Genomic DNA, 21,653 nt, shown 5'->3' with positions numbered 1-21,653 from the left:
TGTTGTTCTGGGATTGATTTGCACTTTTCGCACCAAAGTACGTTCATCTCTAGGAGACAGAACGTGTCTCCTTCCTGAGCGGTATGACGGCTGCGTGGTCCCGTGGTGTTTATACTTGCGTACGATTGTTTGTACAGATGATCGTGGTACATTCAGGCATTTGGAATTTGCTCCCAAGGATGAACCAGACTTGGAGGTCTACAATTTTTTCTGAGGTCTTGGCTGATTTCTTTTGATTTTCGCATGATGTTAAGCAAAGAGGCACTGAGTTTGAAGGTAGGCCTTGAAATACATCCACAGGTACACCTCCAATTGACTCAAATGATGTCAATTAGCCTATCAGAAGCTTCTAAAGCCAAGACATCATTTTCTGGAATTTTCCAAGCTGTTTAAAGGCACAGTCAACTTTGTGTATGTAAACTTCTGACCCACTTGAATTGAGATACAATTAATTATAAGTGAAATAATCTGTCTGTAAACAATTGTTGGGAAAATGAGTTGTGTCACGCAAAGTAGACGTCCTAACCGACTTGCCAAAACTATAGTTGGGTAAACAAGACATTTGTGGAGTGGTTGAAAAACGAGTTAATGACTTCAACCTAAGCGTATGTAAACTTCCGACATCAACTGTAAATGCACCAGAACCATTATTTTCAACCATTGGGTTTTTATGGCATTACGCCATGAATGGGAATCATGTGGGAGGAGCCTTACTCTGAGAGGATAAGGATGTTTTTTTTCTCTTTTGGCATGAGGCTTGGTGAGCATATGCTGCACAACAGCTTCATATCTCCCATCTAAACATCCAAATGGGTGCACAGAGCAGGTGATCGTCCTGATAACATCTGGAGCAGAGTTGACATATACAGCCATAGTGTGATTTGTCTCATTCTTTACTCATCCCAATCAGCTGTGTTGTTCTAGGCCAATCTGCATTTGGTGTTGGTTAGTCAGTCATTTTGTCTTAGTCCTGAAAACAGATTTAGATGGATAAACTCTCCAACACAGCCATACAACAGATGTCCTGCCGGGAAGCCTTTGAATCTTTGTCAAAAGAACATTCCACTAAAAAGGTCAGTATGTCTTCTCAACGTCTGCTCAAAGGTTTGAGTGTTAGGATGAGTTGTTTTTGTGAAGACTGTCTGTAAAAATAAAACAATTACATTTGCAGCTTACCTGTTGAACTCATATATGTCCTCTATATTCCCAAACAGGGAAGAAACCTGGTCTGGACGAATGGGAAGGTTGTCCATGTCTATGATGTGAGCCAGGTAATCCTAGAGAAACAATAACACTGGTTATACTGCCCCGACAATCTGCCTAATGAAGAACCATCCTGGAGTGAGTGATCTGTCTAAAATACCATTTCTGATGATTTGCAGTAGAGGGAGCTTGTGTATAGATAAAGTTGAACATGCTCAAGAGGTTGCCTCCTTGGTGGATTCTGCTTCAAGTTATTACACATCCTGTTCACAGGCTAAAAAGACCACATAGGATTAATCCTATCTACTGTCTATTACAACAAAACTGCAAGACTCATGATTTGTGTGTTCAAATCAAAGCGGTTCAAATTGATATTTTAAGGATTTATTACTTCTTACTGTGAGGTCAGTAGCTCTGTAAAAAAAAAAAGTCTCAGATCAGCACAGTGTTCTCCTCCCATGACCCCTCTCTCATCAGGCTGCAGGACTACTCTGGGGTAGACAATATCAACTAAAAACATAGGCACAGTTGCTCCTCTCACCTAATTACACGCATGTTTGTACACAAACACATGCACACATCCAGTCAGTGCAGAGTAAAGTAGAGTCCTCACACACGAGAACGTTTTGCATTCCTCTATAGAGTTCCAGAGACTTGTAGCATCTATGCCAAGGTGCATTGTGGCTGTTCTGGTGGCACAACGCCCTATTAAGACACTATGTTGGCATTTCCTTTATTTTGGCAGTTAGCTGTATGTACAGCCTACTATTAGACTGTCAGCTCAAGGTTAGGTCTAGGCTTGTGGTTATGGATGGGTAACCCATAAAGGGTAATGCCCTCTAGGGGATGGGAGGGGAAGACGCATTTAAAGGGTTGCAATACTTCTGGGCAGTCAAGTGACAGAGATGGCCGAGTGAGAAATTGTTGGGAAGAAGGCTATGGAACCCAGTAAACAGATATTGACCCTCAGAATTTCAGGACATCTGTCGAGGCGGAATTGGAGGTGTGAGTCCACCTGTCACACAGCTGTCTTAGAGCTGAGATTAAGAGGCTTCTGCTTTATGATATGGTGTGGAGGAGCATGTTCCTGGATAGTTTGTGTAGAGCAGACACTAACAGTAGCAGGACAAAACCAAACAGATGAATCATCAAATACATCACTGAAGTGACAAGTTTAACATCCCTGCTACTGTAACTTTGCACAATAAGATGCTACTGCAGAGCAAGTCATTGAAATGCTGCATTTAGATTGGAGAGGTTGAACTTTTTGGGGGTTGAGAGAATTGTAGATTTTGTTATTGAAAAATGGGCCAGCTTTTTCCCACCTCAACAGCATGTGGGAAAAACACAGTTGCTACTCTCCTATGTTTCTTCAGTTGGCATTGTGATGGCTGTGTTTTTGTTGGCCATTGCCTGCCCGGAGGGCTCAGTATCCTAGTTTGGGTCGCAGTGCAGCAGGCAGCTATGCAGTTCTCACGGAAAAGTGGGAAGTCCAGTGGAAGTGTGAGAGTGTCTGGGGAGCAGGACTGTGTCATTACTCTGGCGGATGCTGTAGCGAGGGCTCGGTAAGGGCAGATCTCCCTTCAACACCTAGGGAAGACGCCAGCAGCCCAGTCAGACACAGAGACTCAGTGAGGAGTGCCCGTAACACACTACCTCTGACCTGTCTGCATCATGTGTTAAAGACATTATAACCTGCACTTAACAGGACTTACGCCACCATACTCCTGTCAGTACTCATCCAAAGAGGATCATTATTCCAACCTGAAGGGTGCAATAGGGGAGGCTGATCAATCTGCACAGTTGGTAGTTGTTTGACTACAAAGGCAGCAGCCATAAGAGACCAGTTGACTTGATTGCAGAGCGGATGAATCAACTCTGTCCCATTTGCCACAACTAGAAGATGAAATCAGTAGCAGCTGTTCAAATCTCTGACCAAGATCATCAGGGGAGAAGTTTCTGCCTTGAGATGCTGTGTCCTGGCCCTGATTCTGCTTTAGAACTAAATACGTGAAAAGATCCCAGTCTCAGCTCTGTATGCTTTCACAGTAATATAAACATATAGAAAGCATTAACCTACATACAGAAGCTTAACCACACAACAGCTACTCTATAATTCTAATCTGCTGGTCTTACAGGCTATAATGGTTACATACTATGGAATTTTTCATCTGATATGAGAATGCCATTTGGAAAAGAAATGCAACTGCTATTGTGAGTTACGAAATACACAGGGAACATTTGTCTGAAACACATCTTAAAAAATAAAAAAAACAGGAAATCAAACTAGATCCTGGTAAAAAACAAACTAGAATATTTTATTGGTACCAGAGACACGTGGCTTCAAAGGCCAGCAGTCACTTGGAAAATTGAGAACCTAAACCCATGAAGCCCATTCCTTTGTCTCATTACTGGCCAACTCCAATAAATCACCTCTATATAAAAGGAGGTACAGATATTAAGTCATAACTACATACCATTCCAAAAGAAACACTGAAATGACGTATTAAATTACACTAATCATATGGCCTATAGTGAAAAGATTGCATTGATTAAGATCACGTCCTAATAACCAGAACTGATTAGATGTAACCCTCAAGGTGACTCACCTCCACGATGCTGCGAAGGTCCCTGACATACATGCGCTCCGTCTCAATTATCTCCATGACTACATGGTCCACGTAGCTGAGCTTAGGTTTGGGCGCCATGGCTTCAGTGGCAAAGGGTGAGGTATGGGTCTGAGGTGCATTAGTCCTCCTCTTGGTGGTGGCGTTGTTGTTGCACTGGGACCTGGTCTGACTGTGGTTCAGCCACTTGTCTCTGGTCCCCCCCTGGCTGAGGCCCTGCGTCTTGATCTGTGGCTGCTCCCTGGCTCCCTCTGCAGGGCTGAGCTCCAGGTCAATGTCCGCTCCACTGGGGGGAGGTGGTGTGGAGGGGAGGGCTGAGGTACTGCCGTAGAGGCAGTGGCTGCCCTGGGAGGAGACTGAGGACAGAGTGGACACCAGGCTCACTGGACGCTCAGCCTCTCCCGCTGAGGGGTCAGCACAGAGCCGGCTGTAGCCGTCTTGTCGCTCATGGCCACCACTGATGGAGAGGGCAGAGTACAACCGAGGAGATTCTGATAGAGAGAGGAGAGAGTGAGAATGAGAATAGAGTCTCAGGGCACATGGGCAGAAACAGATTGTTAAAATTGGCACATTCCACTACATTTTATATCCATCTTAATCAAATACTGTAGTCAGATGATATGACAGTATGAACCCAGTGTTCAGCGTGCCAGCCTGAAGAAGAGTGCTCTACTGCAAAAGGGGCTTTCTCAAATCCTACGGACATGCCCCAATTACAGCGTTCCACATTCTCTGGAAAACCCAGCCATTTCCTCCAACCTCCCTTACTGGTACTGGCGAAGTCTTGGAAAAACAGAAGGAAAACTGAGGGGGAGACAGGTTGGGAGAAGAGAGGGGAGTCGGAACCAGAGTCCTGTTTATACATGTAATTTATTGAGCTACTTTTCAAATCAAGAGAAATTGATTCCATATTCAGTTTCACATCCTTCCTGCCCAGACCGGGAATGTTCCAAATATAAGAAGTCACAGAAAGTATTCTGAAGGTCAAAGGTCAAACCCATTTTGCATTATTAAAAAATACATATTCTTGCCAATAAACTGCACCTTTGAGAACAAATCCCTTAATTGGCCACAGCAGTCCCTAAGCCAGGTCAGGGATATTGCCAAGTGAGAACAGAGAGTTTGAGAGATGGCGGTGGTAGACATTTCATGGAGCACTCTTTGAAATTGTTTCCAACGACAGCAGTGTTGACACATTCTTAATGAAATCAATAACGCAGTCATAAAATGTGCGTCGTTAGCAGACATCCCACAACTAATAACATGGACCTGTCACTAGGCAGCTTGGCCATTTGACTGGACTTGGAAAGCGGTACAGAAATATGATCTGTCAGCAATGACTTCAGAAGAAATGAGGCCCTTTCTATATAGTAAAGAATCACAATAGTGATTAGGTATAATGAATGTAAAACAAAAATGATCAGAAATTGTAGATGAAAGATCTGAGGTCACTGGTCAGTAATTTGTAGAGTCAACAGATACAGGAAACAAAACAAGTGTCTCTCCCTCTACAGACTTACAGACAGGATGATGTCAGTGATCTCAGTCTGGGCTACAATCCAGCCTCTACAATCCACTGTAGAGCTCGTCTGCAACAACACCAGACTCACGCATGTCAAGTCAGAGGAAGCAAGGGATGAGCCTGCAAGCAAAGGTTGACCTTGACCACTTCTTGAAAGCTGTTTAAAGTAGTTCCAAAACCATGTAATAGTACTACTTACAGGGAGTAATAGCACAGTAGGCCGTTGGTCTCTGCTGTAGTATCTGCTTAGACAGAAGCTCCTCCTTTCCCCATTTACTTTTGGCTGTGAAAATTACTACCTCGCCTGTTCTGAGCGCCAACCGCCAAGGCCTCCCCCTCCCTTCCTAGAACCGCTGTGCTGACGTCAATGCCCAGCCATTGGGAGGTGATACTGGGGGAGTAAGGACAGTCCAAACATACACCCTAATCTTCCGGTCTCCTAACAAACCCTAATGAAGTCTCAAAGGCGCTCAGTTCTACAAGTGCAGAGCAAATGATATAACCCGATCTAGGCTAATAAAATTGTAATATGGTTTTTACAGAATTCTGAAATAAATGGTGTGAGACTCACTCAACATTAGGATCACCACCATCAGGACAAGTCATGGCAGTGAGATTGGTCCTAATCCAAATGCTGTACTGGATGGGTAAGGCAGGAAACATAACTCATGAAGGCCTACGGCACTAGCACCCAGACCAGACATGATATGAGAAAACAGCAATCGTAAACCAACTCTACTGCAACTTCCCCACCCCCTTTCCTTACTCCGATTACCCACTGAAGAGAAAGTACTCTTTGCCTGATACCACACTCCATTGGTTTGAGATCCTCTGTACGATTTTGTCCACACACATGGAGTGGCTTTGCTAGATTACTAGCAAATTGTTAGGTTACTTGTTAGGTATTACTGCATGGTCGGAACTAGAAGCACAAGCATTTTGCTACACTCGCATTAACAACTGCTAAACATGTGTATGTGACCAGTAAAATTTGATTTGATGTAGCAGGCAATGCTAAGGAATGCAAATTAAATGCCCTGGGCCAGGTTTCCCCAAAGCTTCTTAAGGCTAAGTTCATTGTTAGAACCTTCGTGGGAGTGTTTCTTTGGGGAAAACCATCCTTATTAACGTTGCACTTGAAAATGGTCATAATCGAACACCTGCCTCAGACCAAGTGCATCGTTAGATGCTTTTCTGCCCTCCCGTGTCACTTTATACACAGAAGCGTTCAGCTAAACATTGATAAACCATGTAATTCTGTCTCTGCGACCACCGATAACGTCAGAACAAAGCGGACTACAAAGTCGTCAATGTCTTAGCAATTGAAACAAAACAAGCAACATATAAAAAATATGCTTAAAATGAAAACTGAAATGATTCCATTAAAATAAACAGTACGCTATAGGCCTATTTCAAGCTGTAAAATCAATTTCCTGTTCAATCGAGTTCTATTTGGCTATTTGTAGGCTATTGTCTAATTTGTCTCAACATGTGTAGCCTAACGTTCCAAATTGGTGATTTTGTGAATTTTTATTGGTTTAAGCAGCCGTAGGTGGTAATATCTCTATAGGAGCTGATCTGTTGTCAGTATTGTGAAATAATTAACTGTTAAGGAAAGATTTGAATGGAGAAAGCTGATCCGAGAGCAGCGCTCCCGTTTTTGATCCTTTCAGTATCAACATCCTCCAACAAGGCACTTAGCGACAATTCGCTTTTCGTGGTGTTTTGGGAAATGCATGTTACATCTTCGCCGTTGCAGGAAAGATGCATTGTTAAAACACTGGTAAGCCTAAATTCCATCACTATCGGGAAACTACTGTAGGCCTAGGTAAACATGTGGCACTGGCAATAAGGTTAGCACTAAGTTAGCTAGCCTACTTTGATGCAGGGCAGAGTTTCCATTGGGCCTCTGTGGACAAGGAAGTCAGACGCAGGATAAGCAGAGAGGAAAGTACACATCTCTGGTACGTTAGTCATTTACCATGACGGACAAAATAGCTAAACAGAAAAGATCTAGACCTACTTTATATCCACAATATTATTCAATCCGAGTGACAGCAACACAACCAAAACACAAACCCTCCAGTTTTAGCTCAGTCACATACTAAAAGGTTTGGTAAATTTGTTTTAGTCCTATGTCAAGCTCTTTTTGCAGCTGCCATGTCAATACAATCATTAACCCAGCCAAACAGAAGTAGTATCCAAGTCAAGGTTACAAAGACCATAGTATTTGGAGTATTATATTATTATTAGTATATTTTAGCCTACACTGCAACTTCAATAACTTAGTGTTACAAATGGTGTTTTCTGTTCCAAATAGTTACAGTATGACAATGGAATAGGTTAAAAATAAGTCACATTGTAAAGTAAGGTACATGCTCAGGGATTACATCAGATCAACTGCTAATGTCTGAACACAGTACTATGGGCTGTTTCATTAATCATGTTGTTTAGGAAGAATAGCTGGGATTCCTGCTGTATTCATTCTGAACCCTTAATTGTAATTCTTTGAATTCCTGGTCGCTGCTGCCTGTTAAACTTCACAGACAATGTAAATTCCACAAGCATGACTACTTCTGTTAGTTCACAGCCCTCCGGCCCCCTGGGTAGCTATAGATCACCTTAGATTACTGTTGAACAATGTTCTTCAATGTGAATGGGACCTGCATGTTTTGGGCCACTTTGAACAGACAGTGTCAGGAAATTCAACAAATGAGAACTCCAGGTCCATGGGACTTCCCTTGAGCCAAGCCAGGTCTTGTTGGAAGAACAGCTCAGGTAATTAACAGAGAGTACATCATCCCCTGGCTTTGAGCAATAGTATAGTATTTCCACAGCCTGAGATAAAGGAAGCCAAGACATTCTAACGGGTCGCTGAGTAATCAGACAGTTTAGAACAGATGTAATCTACAGACGTTTACAATTCAGCCATAATTCTTTTGAAGTTGACAACATAAAACTGATATTACCCCGTCTGCCGATGATGACATGATTGATGTGAACTACATACGGTACAGAACCAAATAAGATACTGTTGATGTAAAGGATGTTTCATGATCAGAAAACACCTCGTCTTCTCCACAACGACCATGATGTCCATCTCAGACAGCCTACTGGAATAAGTGACATGTCAAATCAAAGTTTATTGGTCGCGTACACAGATGTTATCGCAAGTGCAGCAAAATGCTTGTTTCTAGCTCCAACAGAGCAGTAATACCTAGCAATACACAAAATCCCAAACTATCAGAACGAGCAATGTCAGAGTCCGGCACACACACACACACACACACTTTCTAATTTAGCACACACTTCTCCAGAGCGACTTACATTAGTGAGTTTTTGTACTGGTCCCCCATGGGAATTGAACCCACAACCCTGGCATTGCAAGTGACATGCTCTACCAACTGAGTGACACGGGACCAGGTGAAAGCTATGATCCCTTATTGAGGTCACTTGTTAAATCCACTTAAAATCAGTGTAGATGGAGACCGGTTAAAAATGATTTTTAAGCCTTGGAGACATGGATTTTGTATGCGTGCCATTCAGAAGGTGAATGGGCAAGACAAAAGATTTAAGCTTCTTTGAACGGGACATGGTAGTAGATATGGACTGTGACAGTCAAAATTGTGTCAGCCAGTGATTGTCAAGCAAATAACTGCCAGTCTCACAGAAATGTACCATTAGAAAATGTAGTCAATTTCAGAAGAACAGAATAGCATACTCTTTGTCCTTATGTTAGGCCCTGATCTGTCCTACACTAATTAATTTGCTTAGAATTCCATGGCAATATTTTATAGTATGAAGAATACAATTGAACATACAGTTGAAGTCAGAAGTTTACATACACCTTAGCCAAATATATTTAAACTCAGTTTCACAATTCCTGACATTTAATCTCAGTAAAAATTCCCCGTCTTCGGTCAGTTAGGATCACCACTTTATTTTAAGAATGTGAAATGTCAGAATAAGAGTAGAGAGAATGATTTAATTCAGCCATCACATTCCCAGTGGGTCAGAAGTTAACATACTCTCAATTAGTATTTGGTAGCATTGCTTTAAAATTGTTTAACTTGGGTCAAACATTTTGGGTAGCTTTCCACAAACTTCCCACAATGAGTTTGATGAATTTTGGCCCATTCCTCCTGACAGAGCTGGTGTAACCGAGTCAGGTTTGTAGGCCTCCTTGCTCACATGCACCTTTTCAGTTCTGCCCACACATTGTCTATAGGATTGAGGTCAGGGCTTTGTGATGGCCACTCCAATACCTTGATTTTGTAGTCCCTAAGACATTTTTCCACAACTTTGGAAGTATGCTTGGGGTCAATGTCCATTTGGAAGACCCATTTACGTAAAGTTTGTATCAGGGTGCCCCAAACGTTGCTTTAATGTTGCAAGAATGTTGACAGAACAGCCTTTCTGAATTCTTTAAAGTTTCCCAGAACATGTAACGAATATGCTTAGTTGTGATGACATTCATACAATGTTTAAGTTGGGTTGCACAGGACATTACCTTCATCACATATGTTGAAAGTCTTATAAAATGTGATTTTATTGAGATGGTGCTTCCTTTAAATAACTTGAACATTTGATTTGTTGTGTATTCATATGATTCTCAGAACCTTCAAACTAAGAACCTTCAAACTCAATAAGAAATCAATTTGACGTTTCCTCAATTTCAAAATCACATTTCAATAATTTATATATAAATATATATATGTTCTGTATACCAATCATACCTTGTCACAACACAACTGATTGGCTCAAAACGCATAGTGTGTGTGGAATTCCTGATCGAAATTCCGCACACCTGTAAACTGAAACACTTTCCAGGTGACTACCTCATGAAGCTGGTTGAGAGAATGCCAAGAGTGTGCAAAGCTGTCATCAAGGCTAAGGGTGGCTACTTTGAAGAATCTCAAATATAAAATGTATTTTTGATTGGTTTAACTCTTTGTTACTACATGATTCCATATGTTCCATTTCATAGTTGATGTTTTTACTATTATTCTACAATGTAGAAAATAGTACAAATAAAGAAAAACCCTTGAATGAGTAGGTGTCCAAATTGATTGGTACCACCCACACAAACAATGTGTATAGACAGTAGATGACTAGAAAAAAGGCATGTACATCAGTAGTTATATAGGATGAGCCATGACTAGAAAACAGTACACACACACACACACACACACACACACACACACAGGGGGTAAAACAGTATGTACACATTACAATTACCAGTATTCAATGGCTCTGTACATGGGGCAGCAGTTTAAGGTGTAGAGTAGAGTACCGGGTGGCAACCGGCTAGTAACAGTGATTAAAGTTCAGGCAGGGTACTGGGCAGAGGCCAGCTTGTCGCGACTGTTAAATAGCTTCCATCTCCAGGCCATCAGACTCTTAGACTTTCGGTCCCAGCTTTGATGAACAGGTCATGGCTCGGGTGGCTGAGGTCCTTGATCATCTTGGCCTTCCTGTAACACTGGGTGCCGTAGATGTCCTTAGAAGGCAGGCAGTGTGCCCCTGGTGATGTGTTAGGCTGACTGCACCACCATCGAGAGCCCTGTGGTTGCAGACATTGCAAATGACGTACCAGGCAGTAATACAGCCCAAACAGGATGCTCTCAGTAGACGCATCTGTAGAAGTTTGTGAGGGTCTTAGGGGCCAAGCCAAACCTTTTCAGCCTCCTGACGAGCCTCTTCAGCCTCTGTGTGACGAGACCATTTCAGGTAGTCAGTGATTTGCATGCAGAGGAACTTGAAGCTTTTGACACACCTACTGCAACCCCGACGATGTGGACGTGTGCACTCTGCTGTAGTCTACGATCAGCTCCTGTGTTTTGTTGACGTTTAGGGAGAGGTTTTTCTGGCACCACTCCACCAGGGCTCTCACCTCCTCCTTGTAGGCCATCTTGTCATTGTTGGTAATCAGGCCTACCCCTTGTATATTCAGCAACTAGATGATTGAGTTGGAGACGTGCGTGGCCACACATTCATGGGTGAACAGGGAGTACAGGAGGGGGCTGAGCATTCATCTGTGGAGCCACCATGTTGGGGATCAGCATGGTGGAGGAATTGCTGCCTACATTCACCACTTGGGGTAGGCCCTTCAGGAAGTCCAGGACCCAGTTGCACAGGGAGGGGTTCAGACCCAGGTCCCTGAGCTTAGTGGTGAGCTCAGAGGGCACTATGGTGTTGAAGGCTGAGTTGTAATCAATGAACAGCATTCTTACATAGGTATTTCTCTTGTCCAGGTGGGATAGAGCGGTGTGCAGTGCGCAGTTTTCCTCTAAGTGGTCAAAGGTGTTTAGCTCGTCCAGGAGCGAGGAGTCGGTGTTCATGACATGACTGGCTTTCCCTTAGTAATCAGTGATTGTCTGGGAGTCCTTGACACATACCTCTCAAATCCTTGTCCCTGTACCGTCATTTTTCCACCGTTGCCTTAGAGGTCATCGCTGGCCTGTTTGTACACATCCATGTTTCCAGTCACCTTGCCATGGTTAGATGTGGTGGTTCCCACTTTGTTTTGCACAAAAGCTCCCATCTAACGACCACTTTTGGTTTGGATAAGTTCTAAAATCTTAACAGTGGGAACATCCTGATGAACCCAGTCACCAAGTCAGTGTATACGTCAATACTATTCTCAGGCGACCTGGAACATTTTCCAGTCCATGTGATCAAAACAATATTGTGAAGACATCCCCAACTGGACCTTTTCCTGACAACATGACATTTGTGTGGTCAATGAGTGGCAAATCAAAGACAAATAATCTTTCGCATTTCCCCACCATCCCCCAACATTGTCTCGTGTTCTCTATGATACATCTCTTCATCAGGAAGCTATATCCTTTTTCCAACATCAACTTTCCTTCATAAGACAGAATATGACAAGCAAGCCACAGAATTGTGTAACTTGTCAGTTGCAAAGCATTGAGAGATGTTGCGAGATTGACATGTTCAGGTGGGGGGTATGCAAACCAACCTGCCCTGGCTTCCATGTTCATATGTAAATTTGACACTGGATAAAGGGTTGTTGTTTTTGTCCTAGGAAATATTTATGGCCCAGTCAAAGCAGTTGCTATGGAGAGACTCCGTGCTTAACAGGTTCTGTCTAATGCAACACATCCTGATTTCAATAGGAGGAACTGACTACATGAGCTAAGGAATCCAAACCAAGTTGAAAATTATAGTAATACATAACAGTAAAGGATCTTAATCCATCCATAGAGATGTTGAAACATGAAAATCCAGCAACAAATCAAATGTGTTGAAAGGTTGGTAATACTACCATACATGAAAACTACACATTGGAATAAATACTCCAATAAGAAAATGTATTTTCTTAAATCTCACCCATACCTATAACAAGAGTGCAGTGATGAACATGGTCTTCGCCACCTAGGTGCTCACTATGACGAAGGTGAGAAATTCCAGATATTCTCTTGGGTCTGAGAAATCCTTCCCTTGGCATGTACTGTACGTATAAACCTTCTCAACTACAATCTACGAATCCACAGTAGAGTTTAAGAAACTCTGATTTATTTAGATGCATGCCAGCAAAGTCACTACACAACACATGAATTGCACTATAACAATGACAAATGGTGCCCACAAACTTTTAGGGCCTAAATAAAGCTGTCCCAACAGCAGAGCTTCCTTTCCAGCACCATTGAATGAGTCCTTACTACTGCTAGGCTTGACTATCAGCAGAGCCTTGCTGGCAGCAAAACAGTTCATTCAACCTCATTTACTGGCTTAAAAAATAAAATATACATTGCTGATATGACTGACTTGCTTAAATAAAATGTGGATTCTACTGACAATTGAGAGGTACAAACTATGGCATAAGGGGAAGACGAGTGGATACAATATCCGTAATTTCAAATTAAGAACGACCTAGGATGAACATAGACAATATAACTATGTTAAGCACTTTTGAAATGTACCACAACAGAATTCAGAACATGGGCCGTTCTTACATTGTTCTCTCTGTACACAAAGTCAGAACCGTAGGATAAATAAAGTGGGCATATAAGCAGACAATGAAAGCTCTTACATTAGTCAATCATTACATTTCCCTTAAACAGGCTAGGCTGTGCCCTACCAAGTCAGAACAGTAGGCGGGGGAACGGGACCAAATTATTAGGATGAGGCACATGGGCTACGAACAGCTTACTACACAACATACACTTACTATTACTTTCTTAACTACAGCAAACAATATCTCCCTGGCATATTACATTTATGCAGTAGCATACAATACATTTTTTGATTCACTTATGTGCTGTGCTCACTTGAATAGGAAGGTGGCGCAGCAGTCCTTCTTGTGGGAAAATTGTCAAACTGTGTCATCAGTCTGGCATTCTCTGGATTAATGGGAACTCACAACTGGGAACTATGGAAAAAACAAGGTTGAATCATGATGTCAGGGATCTTCAGGTCAGAACTCTAAAAAAAGAGGCAAGAGTTCCAGACTTAGAATTCAGAGTCGGATAACCGTTCAAAACATGTTTTCCCAGTCGGAGCTAGTCCCCCCCTCCCCTCAAGAGTTTCCAGTAGTATTGAACACAGCAGAAGTCATGCTGGATTGAGAGCATGGCCAGTGTATTCAACCTTTTTTGGCCCATGGTGTTGCATGTGAATGGTTATCCTTTTAAGCTTGGAAAAGAGACACTTAAACCAAGAGGACACACCCACTCCACTAAATAGCAGGCATGTGATTGCTTTGCAGTGCTTGCAGTTCGCGACAGATTCCTTAAAACCACTCATTGTTCAACTTGATTTCAAACTTATGTAATGTTTATGTCCAATGGCCGATAAGCACCGCTACGTTTTATCTATAATTTCTCTTCATAGGACAAGGATTGGAAAAGGATTTGCCAGTAGATTGTCAATGTGATTTGTGATGACTGCTTGTATAGCTTGCTAGCTAATATTGAAAGTATGATGTTGGCATGATCAGTCCAATCAAAGCTACTGTAGATAGCGTGATTTGGAGTCATTTTATCTGTTGCCAATGACCTTTAGCCTTCTTGGATGGGCACTTTTAATGTAACTTATGCAGCACCCAAGACGCTAGATTTTGAGCTCTACCCTTAGACTTGACGGTGACGTAGTGTCCCCATGAGTGAAAGAACACTGAGCCAATCACGGCACAAAACTCCGTATTTTCTGCTGGCTTGCCCCACCATAGAAAGCACTGAGCTAGGCTGAAACACATGAGTAAGGAAGGTGGATCCAAAATGCAAGGCAAAAAAAACAACAACAAAAAAACAAAGAGACAATACCATGTTTGTATGCGGCTTTATTAACTCAATGATATACACTGCTCAAAAAAATAAAGGGAACACTAAAATAACACATCCTAGATCTGAATGAATGGAATATTCTCCTTAATTACTTTTTTCTTTACATAGTTGAATGTACTGACAACAAAATCACACAAAAATGATCAATGGAAATCAAATTTATCAACCCATGGAGGTCTGGATTTGGAGTCACACTCAAAATTAAAGTGGAAAACCACACTACAGGCTGATCCAACTTTGATGTAATGTCCTTAAAACAAGTCAAAATTAGGCTCAGTAGTGTGTGTGGCCTCCACGTGCCTGTATGACCTCCCTACAATGCCTGGGCATGCTCCTGAAGAGGTGGTGGATGGTCTCCTGAGGGATCTCCTCCCAGACCTGGACTAAAGCATCCGCCAACTCCTGGACAGTCTGTGGTGCAACGTGGCGTTGGTGGATGGAGCGAGACATGAGGTCCCAGATGTGCTCAATTGGATTCAGGTCTGGGGAACAGGCGGGCCAGTCCATAACATCAATGCCTTCCTCTTGCAGGAACTGCTGACACACTCCAGCCACATGAGTACTAGCATTGTCTTGCATTAGGAGGAACCCAGGGCCAACCGCACCAGCATATGGTCTCACAAGGGGTCTGAGGATCTCATCTCTGTACCTAATGGCAGTCAGGCTACCTCTGGCGAGCACATGGAGGGCTGTGCGGCCCCCCAAAGAAATGCCACCCCACACCATGACTGACCCACCACCAAACAGGTCATGCTGGAGGATGTTGCAGGCAGCAGAACGTTCTCCACGGCGTCTCCAGACTGTCACGTCTGTCACATGTGCTCAGTGTAAACCTGATTTCATCTGTGAAGAGCACAGGGCGCCAGTGGCGAATTTGCCAATCTTGGTGTTCTCTGGCAAATGCCAAACGTCCTGCACGGCTGTAAGCACAACCCCCACCTGTGGACGTCGACCCTCATACCACCCTCATGGAGTCTGTTTCTGACCGTTTGCGCAGACACACGCACATTTGTGGCCTGCTGGAGGTCATTTTGCAGGGCTCTGGCAGTGCTCCTCCTGCTCCTCCTTGCACAAAGGCGGAGGTAGCGGCCCTGCTGCTGGGTTTTTGCCTTCTACGGCCTCCTCCACATCTCCTGATGTACTGGCCTGTCACCTGGTAGCGCCTCCATGCTCTGGACACTACGCTGACAGACACAGCAAACCTTCTTGCCACAGCTCGCTTTGATGTTCCATCCTGGATGAGCTGCACTACCTGAGCCACTTCTGTGGGTTGTAGACTCCATCTCATGCTACCACTAGAGTGAAAGCACCGCCAGCATTCAAAAGTGACCAAAACATCAGCTAGGAAGCATAGGAACTGAGAAGTGGTCTGTGGTCACCACCTGCAGAACCACTCCTTTATTGGGGGTGTCTTGCTCATTGCCTATAATTTTCACCTGTTGTCTTTACCATTTGCACAACAGCATGTGAAATGTATTGTCAATCAGTGTTGCTTCCTAAGTGGACAGTTTGATTTCACAGAAGTGTGATTGACTTGGAGTTACATTGTGTTGATTTAGTGTTCCCTTTATTTTTTTGAACAGTGTATATCTTTTTTAATCGTTTGATAGGACACATTAAAATGCCAAAATAACATGCAAAACAGGCACCTGTAACTCCTCCTGCTGCAGCTTATACCCTCAGACATTTCCTTATGAACAAAAGGTGGACTGTATCAAGGGTACTTGGTAGTCTCATCATAATCCTCATCTGTTTGATATGAAACCCTCTCCATTAAAAAGTGACCAGTCTTCATCCTTTAAATGATCCTTGAATGTTTCTAACCAAATCAGGAACTAGCACAGAGAAACAAGACTACCTGTCTAACATCCAGCATGCAAATTCCTCTGCCTCCTATAGTTGCATGGACACTTATGAAAACAAAAGGATCATGAATACATCCGCTTTTAGAGGCTGAAAGCCAATGAAAGAAGACCACACAGTTCTCCTGAACCCTGGACTTGTTTCCTGTTGCAGCTCTGATATTGGCATTCAAGTGGCATGTGTTCACCAGGATGAAAATGAAACATGTATCAAGTCCTTCACTGTGTGAGCAGTGTTCTTCCTCCTAAGCAGGCACCAGCATAGTATAGCCCCACCCATTCTGTTAGTACTGCTGGACATAGCTGTTCTATTCACAGACTCACGCAACAAATGAAGCTGAGTGATTACTTAAGACATAAAATATAAATGATTCTCAGACATATGATCAACTACAGAGCACTCTGCTGGACACTATGAATCTTGGATCTCATTCACACTGTTGTGTCAAACAAAAAAAGGAATTTAGCCTTTTATCGTAAAAAAAAACAAAACAAAAAAACACAAGAATTAGACAATTGTATTCTCTTTGTCTTGATTCATAAGAATAGGTATAATCAAAAGATCATTTTGAAAGCAACCCGTAGGAATACTTGAGAAATTTCATCACCTTTTTGAGCACGCTATTAACTTTCCTGATTAACTGCTACCAGGGCATTCCGTATGTCTCGACTGTGCATCCGCAAACAGAAATATTCCTTCTAGCCATAAAGCAGACTTCAAATTAAAAAATGTAAAAAAAACATTTTTTTAAAAGGCACGCACACAAGCTGGAAAATACACCGCTCTAATTGGATGATTAGTACTTTTTGGATATATCCTTAACTTGCATCAAACTTCTGTGGATGCGAAGGCGTCCCTTAATAAGTTAACTTATGCTTTGAGCCAAAGGCTTGGCGTCATGCCATTGGGGAAAGCCAGGACTTGCACTTTGCTCTACATCTCAAATGAGAGCTTCCTCTTCCCAACATCCCCTCCATTCTTTCCCCTTAAGATAAAATATAAAAAGGGACAGAGGGTGTAGTCTGGAGTTTATTCCCTTGGGAAAGACTGCTCCTCAGGAGGCAGAGGCTGACGCTAACAATTAGTCAGAGACTACATTATCATGCACCTTACAACCAACCATTGCCCCTAGTCACAAGGTCAGGAAAACCAGCTTCACAGCCATGAATCGTCGCTAGCGACTAAACACTGATGACGGTATTACAAGAATCTCCCTTCGAGCCCGTTTGTTTTATTTACACTTTGCCTTCAATGTTCAAAACTGTCAAAGAAATGTTAATGATTAGCTTAGAGGCCAGTAAATAAACCTGAATGGCAGCAGTGAATGAGGCTGAGCACACAACCTGCATTCCACAAGATACATCAAGATCTAGCTAGGTATCCTGTGCTTACAAGGGAAACTGTTTGTGGTTGACTTTTTTCTAAATAGACACAGCTTAGTTGCCATAATGACAATGTGATTGTTGAATATACTGTATAGACATGTTCTTAATCATATGTAAGTTCAGCTGTGCACTTGCTTAATGTGCATTCTGCCATTTCCGTTACCTTGTTTCTGAAAAGGAATTCCTAATTCCCCCCATTTAGTTTTAGAGACCTGATCAACAATTGTTTAATAAGTGAAAAAGACTGATTAAAAACTAAAATTGGCAGCAAGAGAAACATTTATCTGCACATACAACCTATTGTACCATCATTCCAATACTAATGAGAGGAAGAAAGTGGTTGAACAAGAGAGAAAATAGTTCGTCTTTAAGATGCTTATCTTTTCAAAAGACCCTGATTTAATCCTGTAAGTTTCTACAAAGCAACGTTTGAGTGCTGAAGGATCCAGCAGTGCCAATTGACCTCAGTGCACAGGCATGTGATGATCCACTTAAGTCTCCATGCAACACACCGCCCAAAGATCCTCTTCAAAAGGTCCATTTCCTCTGGACAACATGCCATCTGACAGCGGTCCCAAGCACATTGTAAACTTTACCACCAGGCTGTGTCCACAGATAGGCCAAGGGCCCCTTTAGCACATCCCTGCAGAGTGAGTCCCACTGAGGAGGGAGGGCAAAACTGGGGACAGCTGGGTAGTGAGGTGGTGGTGAGTCTGGGGACTTCCAGAGTCCATCCAGGATGGAGTATCTTAACTGAGGGTCACTGACACAGGAAACCTTTTTTTTTTTAAACAAGCAGCATTGTTTCCGAGGAAACTAATGTGGGGGTTTCTAAATGGAAGGAGATTATCATGAGCTACTTTTAGACAGGTAGCACAATAAGTGGATCCTCCCCAGATCTGGGAATCAGACTCAGCAGAAAGTCTGACTAATGTGTGTAATCCACTGGAAGAGTTCTGGGAGGAATGTCATTGTAAGAGACAGTAAAATCATTCACACTAACCAGGTTTCCATTCAACCATTTCATGCTGATGAAATGACGCATAAAAAAAAAAATGGCAACCAGGCTGATGGAAACAGGAAATTCCAGTGCAATTTATTAAAATGTTGACACAATTTGTTCGTTCGACATGGTGGGATCTGTGGGTTGGTAAAATTAATTATGCGAGAAATGGCGGTGGAAATGCATAATATATATAAATCTTATCGAAAGGAAACTGAGTCACGCAACGATATGTTGTCTGGTCCTCCCATTACGACTGGTAAAACGCATGCAGTTTATTAAGCCACAGATTCATTAATTTAATGTGAACTTGACAGGGTGCAGAGGGTCATTCTTTCCAAAAAATATTGAGGGTTTATTCTAGTGACATGATTGATGCTTGGCTGCCGTTTGACAAAAGAAAAATTCTCGCACTTATCCATAATAATCACATCATCATTAGCCTACCCACACTATCTGCGAGCTGTTGGCTAGAGCGCACATGCCAAGACTAGGCACATTTGCCATATAGATGCAACAGTTGTCACAAACTGGTGCGTTTGGGTCTCAATCACATTTTCAACTCTTAACTTATTTGGCACATGGAAATAAAATGTCAAAGTTGTTTTTATGTGCACTACGTCATCACGCACCAACTTTGATCCGCAATAAGTCAGTTTGACGGAAACATCTCTGGTGGGAAAATTAGCATATTGTTTTATGCTGATTTTTTAACCTAGCTATTGATACATTTCCATGTGACTGTGGGGAGTGGGAGGCAGGGTACTGAGCAATGCAGTATAAGGCTGAATGTATAAAGGCATTGGCAACAAAAGAGCTAATCCCTTTCACCAGTTGAAAAAAAACATGAGAATAGTAGGTTCTGAAAATGTTGAAGACAAGTCAAGTGACTATCCTACATTTTGCTCTCTACTCTGTCCCAAAACACTAAGTTCAGCCAACGATAGAAGTTAACACATACTGAAAAACGTCAATTATAATGCCTAAATGCAGAGGCTCAAATAGCAGCTGTTCCCTTTTAATAGCCAGCAAATAAAAACACCCGTTTCAAATAAACATTGTTTCAAAATTGTTTGAGGTTTAATGTGTTACATGAAATAATCCAGTATAGACCTGGAATAAAATAATATCATAGATTTTTTAAAATATTTTAATTGGTAGTAAGAAACTGCTAGTGATTGGCTGCCAACACCTGAGAACTGCTAGCTAACTGGCAAACATAAACAGGCAACAACTTCAGGAGTACAGACCTTTAGTCGTGAAAATAGGAACTGCCAAAAATGAGTAAGGAAAATAATTCTGTCAAGGATAAAAAAGATTGTTTAAATAGGAGGCATACTAAAGACAAAATAAATGTGACAGTGCAGGAAATTAAAAGTATTAAAATGCTAGAAGTGAATGCTTAAATTAAACAATTAACTATGCAAATGAGCAAAAGCTGTGTGCATTAAGAAAGACACCTGGCGCAAATAGAAGGCAGTCTATAAAAAGTGCCTGTTGTGTTCAGTGATAAGCAAAGAAACGCCCGGGCTATTAAAGTTATGGTACATACTGATCAGCGTTGCAGTCAATGGATCTAAATGACAAGAGCATTAAAACCCTTACTAAGCAGTCTCCACATGCACCTAGAGTGTGACTGGAGCTGGTGCAGCCAGCAAAAGTAAAGGTCTGGAGGTTCAGTTAAACAAGCAGCACTTAGAGGACCAGTCATTCCTGCTTGGCAGGGGCAAACCCAGACCAAAAATCACCCCTGGCATTTCTAACACACCATCACATTTTTTAACCCAGAAATGCCAGATCGCCCCTACTGCCTGGCTAGATCACCATAGTCTGGAGCCCCATGCCAATACTTGGCTGGGACAGCTGCTGCTGGGACTGGGTGGATGCCTCAAATTAGTACAACCCCTTTACAGAGCCATACATTCCGCAAGCACAGCTACTTTCCAATTTCAGCACACTCTACTAAGTAGGTCAGAGGTAGCTCTGATCTTTGGCACCCTGGTCCTGAGGTTTGTTGGTACTGGGTTCAGCCACGTTTCATCAACAGCTTCACACAGCTGTACATTAGTCAATGTCCATGCTGTAGGAAAGCTAAGTTTAATATATATATTTTTAGAAGAGTTTGCATGAATGGTCTCCTAAAATGGGATAATGCAACATTTATTAAAAAAAAACAGATAAACGTATAAAACCCAAGAAAGGATTTACTTCCTCCAATAGTCAGCCAACAGTCAATTTGATTAAATTACTCTGGGGGGTACTAATCCATCACAGCCTGCTTATTTTAGAATCATTTTTGTACATGTCTTTATAAAAAAATAATTTAAACTGATACATAAAATGAAATAAAGCCATCTTGGAGCAGTGCCAGACTATGACTTCATGACAGCCATAGGTAGACTAGACTTGTCCCATGTTAGCCGTGTCTGATGTTATTGTAACGCTGTTGGCAGTAAAACAAATCCCCTGGCTTTTCTTTCAACTGAGTGGTCACTTCATAAACGTTTGGGTCTTAACCCCAGATATGCATTGGAGCTGGAAAGTCACGACAACGTCATAGTTTTGTTTACTTTCACACAGAGCGGGGTCTTCCTTTCACACATTCCTCTTAGTTCTTCACTTTGACCAATCATTACCTCAAAAAGACAACATTCCCAGCTGCCCGTTAACATTCATCCAGCCACAGGAGACAAATTGACAATGTGCTTCTTTAACTCCTCTGGGTTCACGCGTTAGTTCAAA

The 21,653-nt window shown here is 42.3% G+C and overlaps 1 protein-coding gene across 4 annotated transcripts in view; it reads right to left on the bottom strand.

Moving 5' to 3' along the window:
• The window catches only part of LOC118362427 (pleckstrin homology domain-containing family G member 3-like), a 57,624-nt gene that overhangs the window by 24,616 nt on the left and 11,355 nt on the right, over positions 1-21,653 (bottom strand). For all 4 annotated transcript variants that reach the window (XM_052486165.1, XM_035742748.2, XM_035742749.2 and 1 more), the window contains exons 3-4: positions 3,813-4,321; positions 1,177-1,277 (exon numbers count right to left, since the gene is read on the bottom strand). In XM_052486165.1, coding sequence (XP_052342125.1) covers positions 1,177-1,277; positions 3,813-4,321 — 610 coding nt within the window. The remainder of the gene's footprint in view (positions 1-1,176; positions 1,278-3,812; positions 4,322-21,653) is intronic.

The sequence above is a fragment of the Oncorhynchus keta genome, chromosome 29, assembly GCF_023373465.1.
Source record: "Oncorhynchus keta strain PuntledgeMale-10-30-2019 chromosome 29, Oket_V2, whole genome shotgun sequence".
Classification (NCBI taxonomy): domain Eukaryota; kingdom Metazoa; phylum Chordata; class Actinopteri; order Salmoniformes; family Salmonidae; genus Oncorhynchus; species Oncorhynchus keta.
Note: the sequence above shows the minus strand (reverse complement) of the source record. Positions and strands in the feature narration are given on the sequence as shown.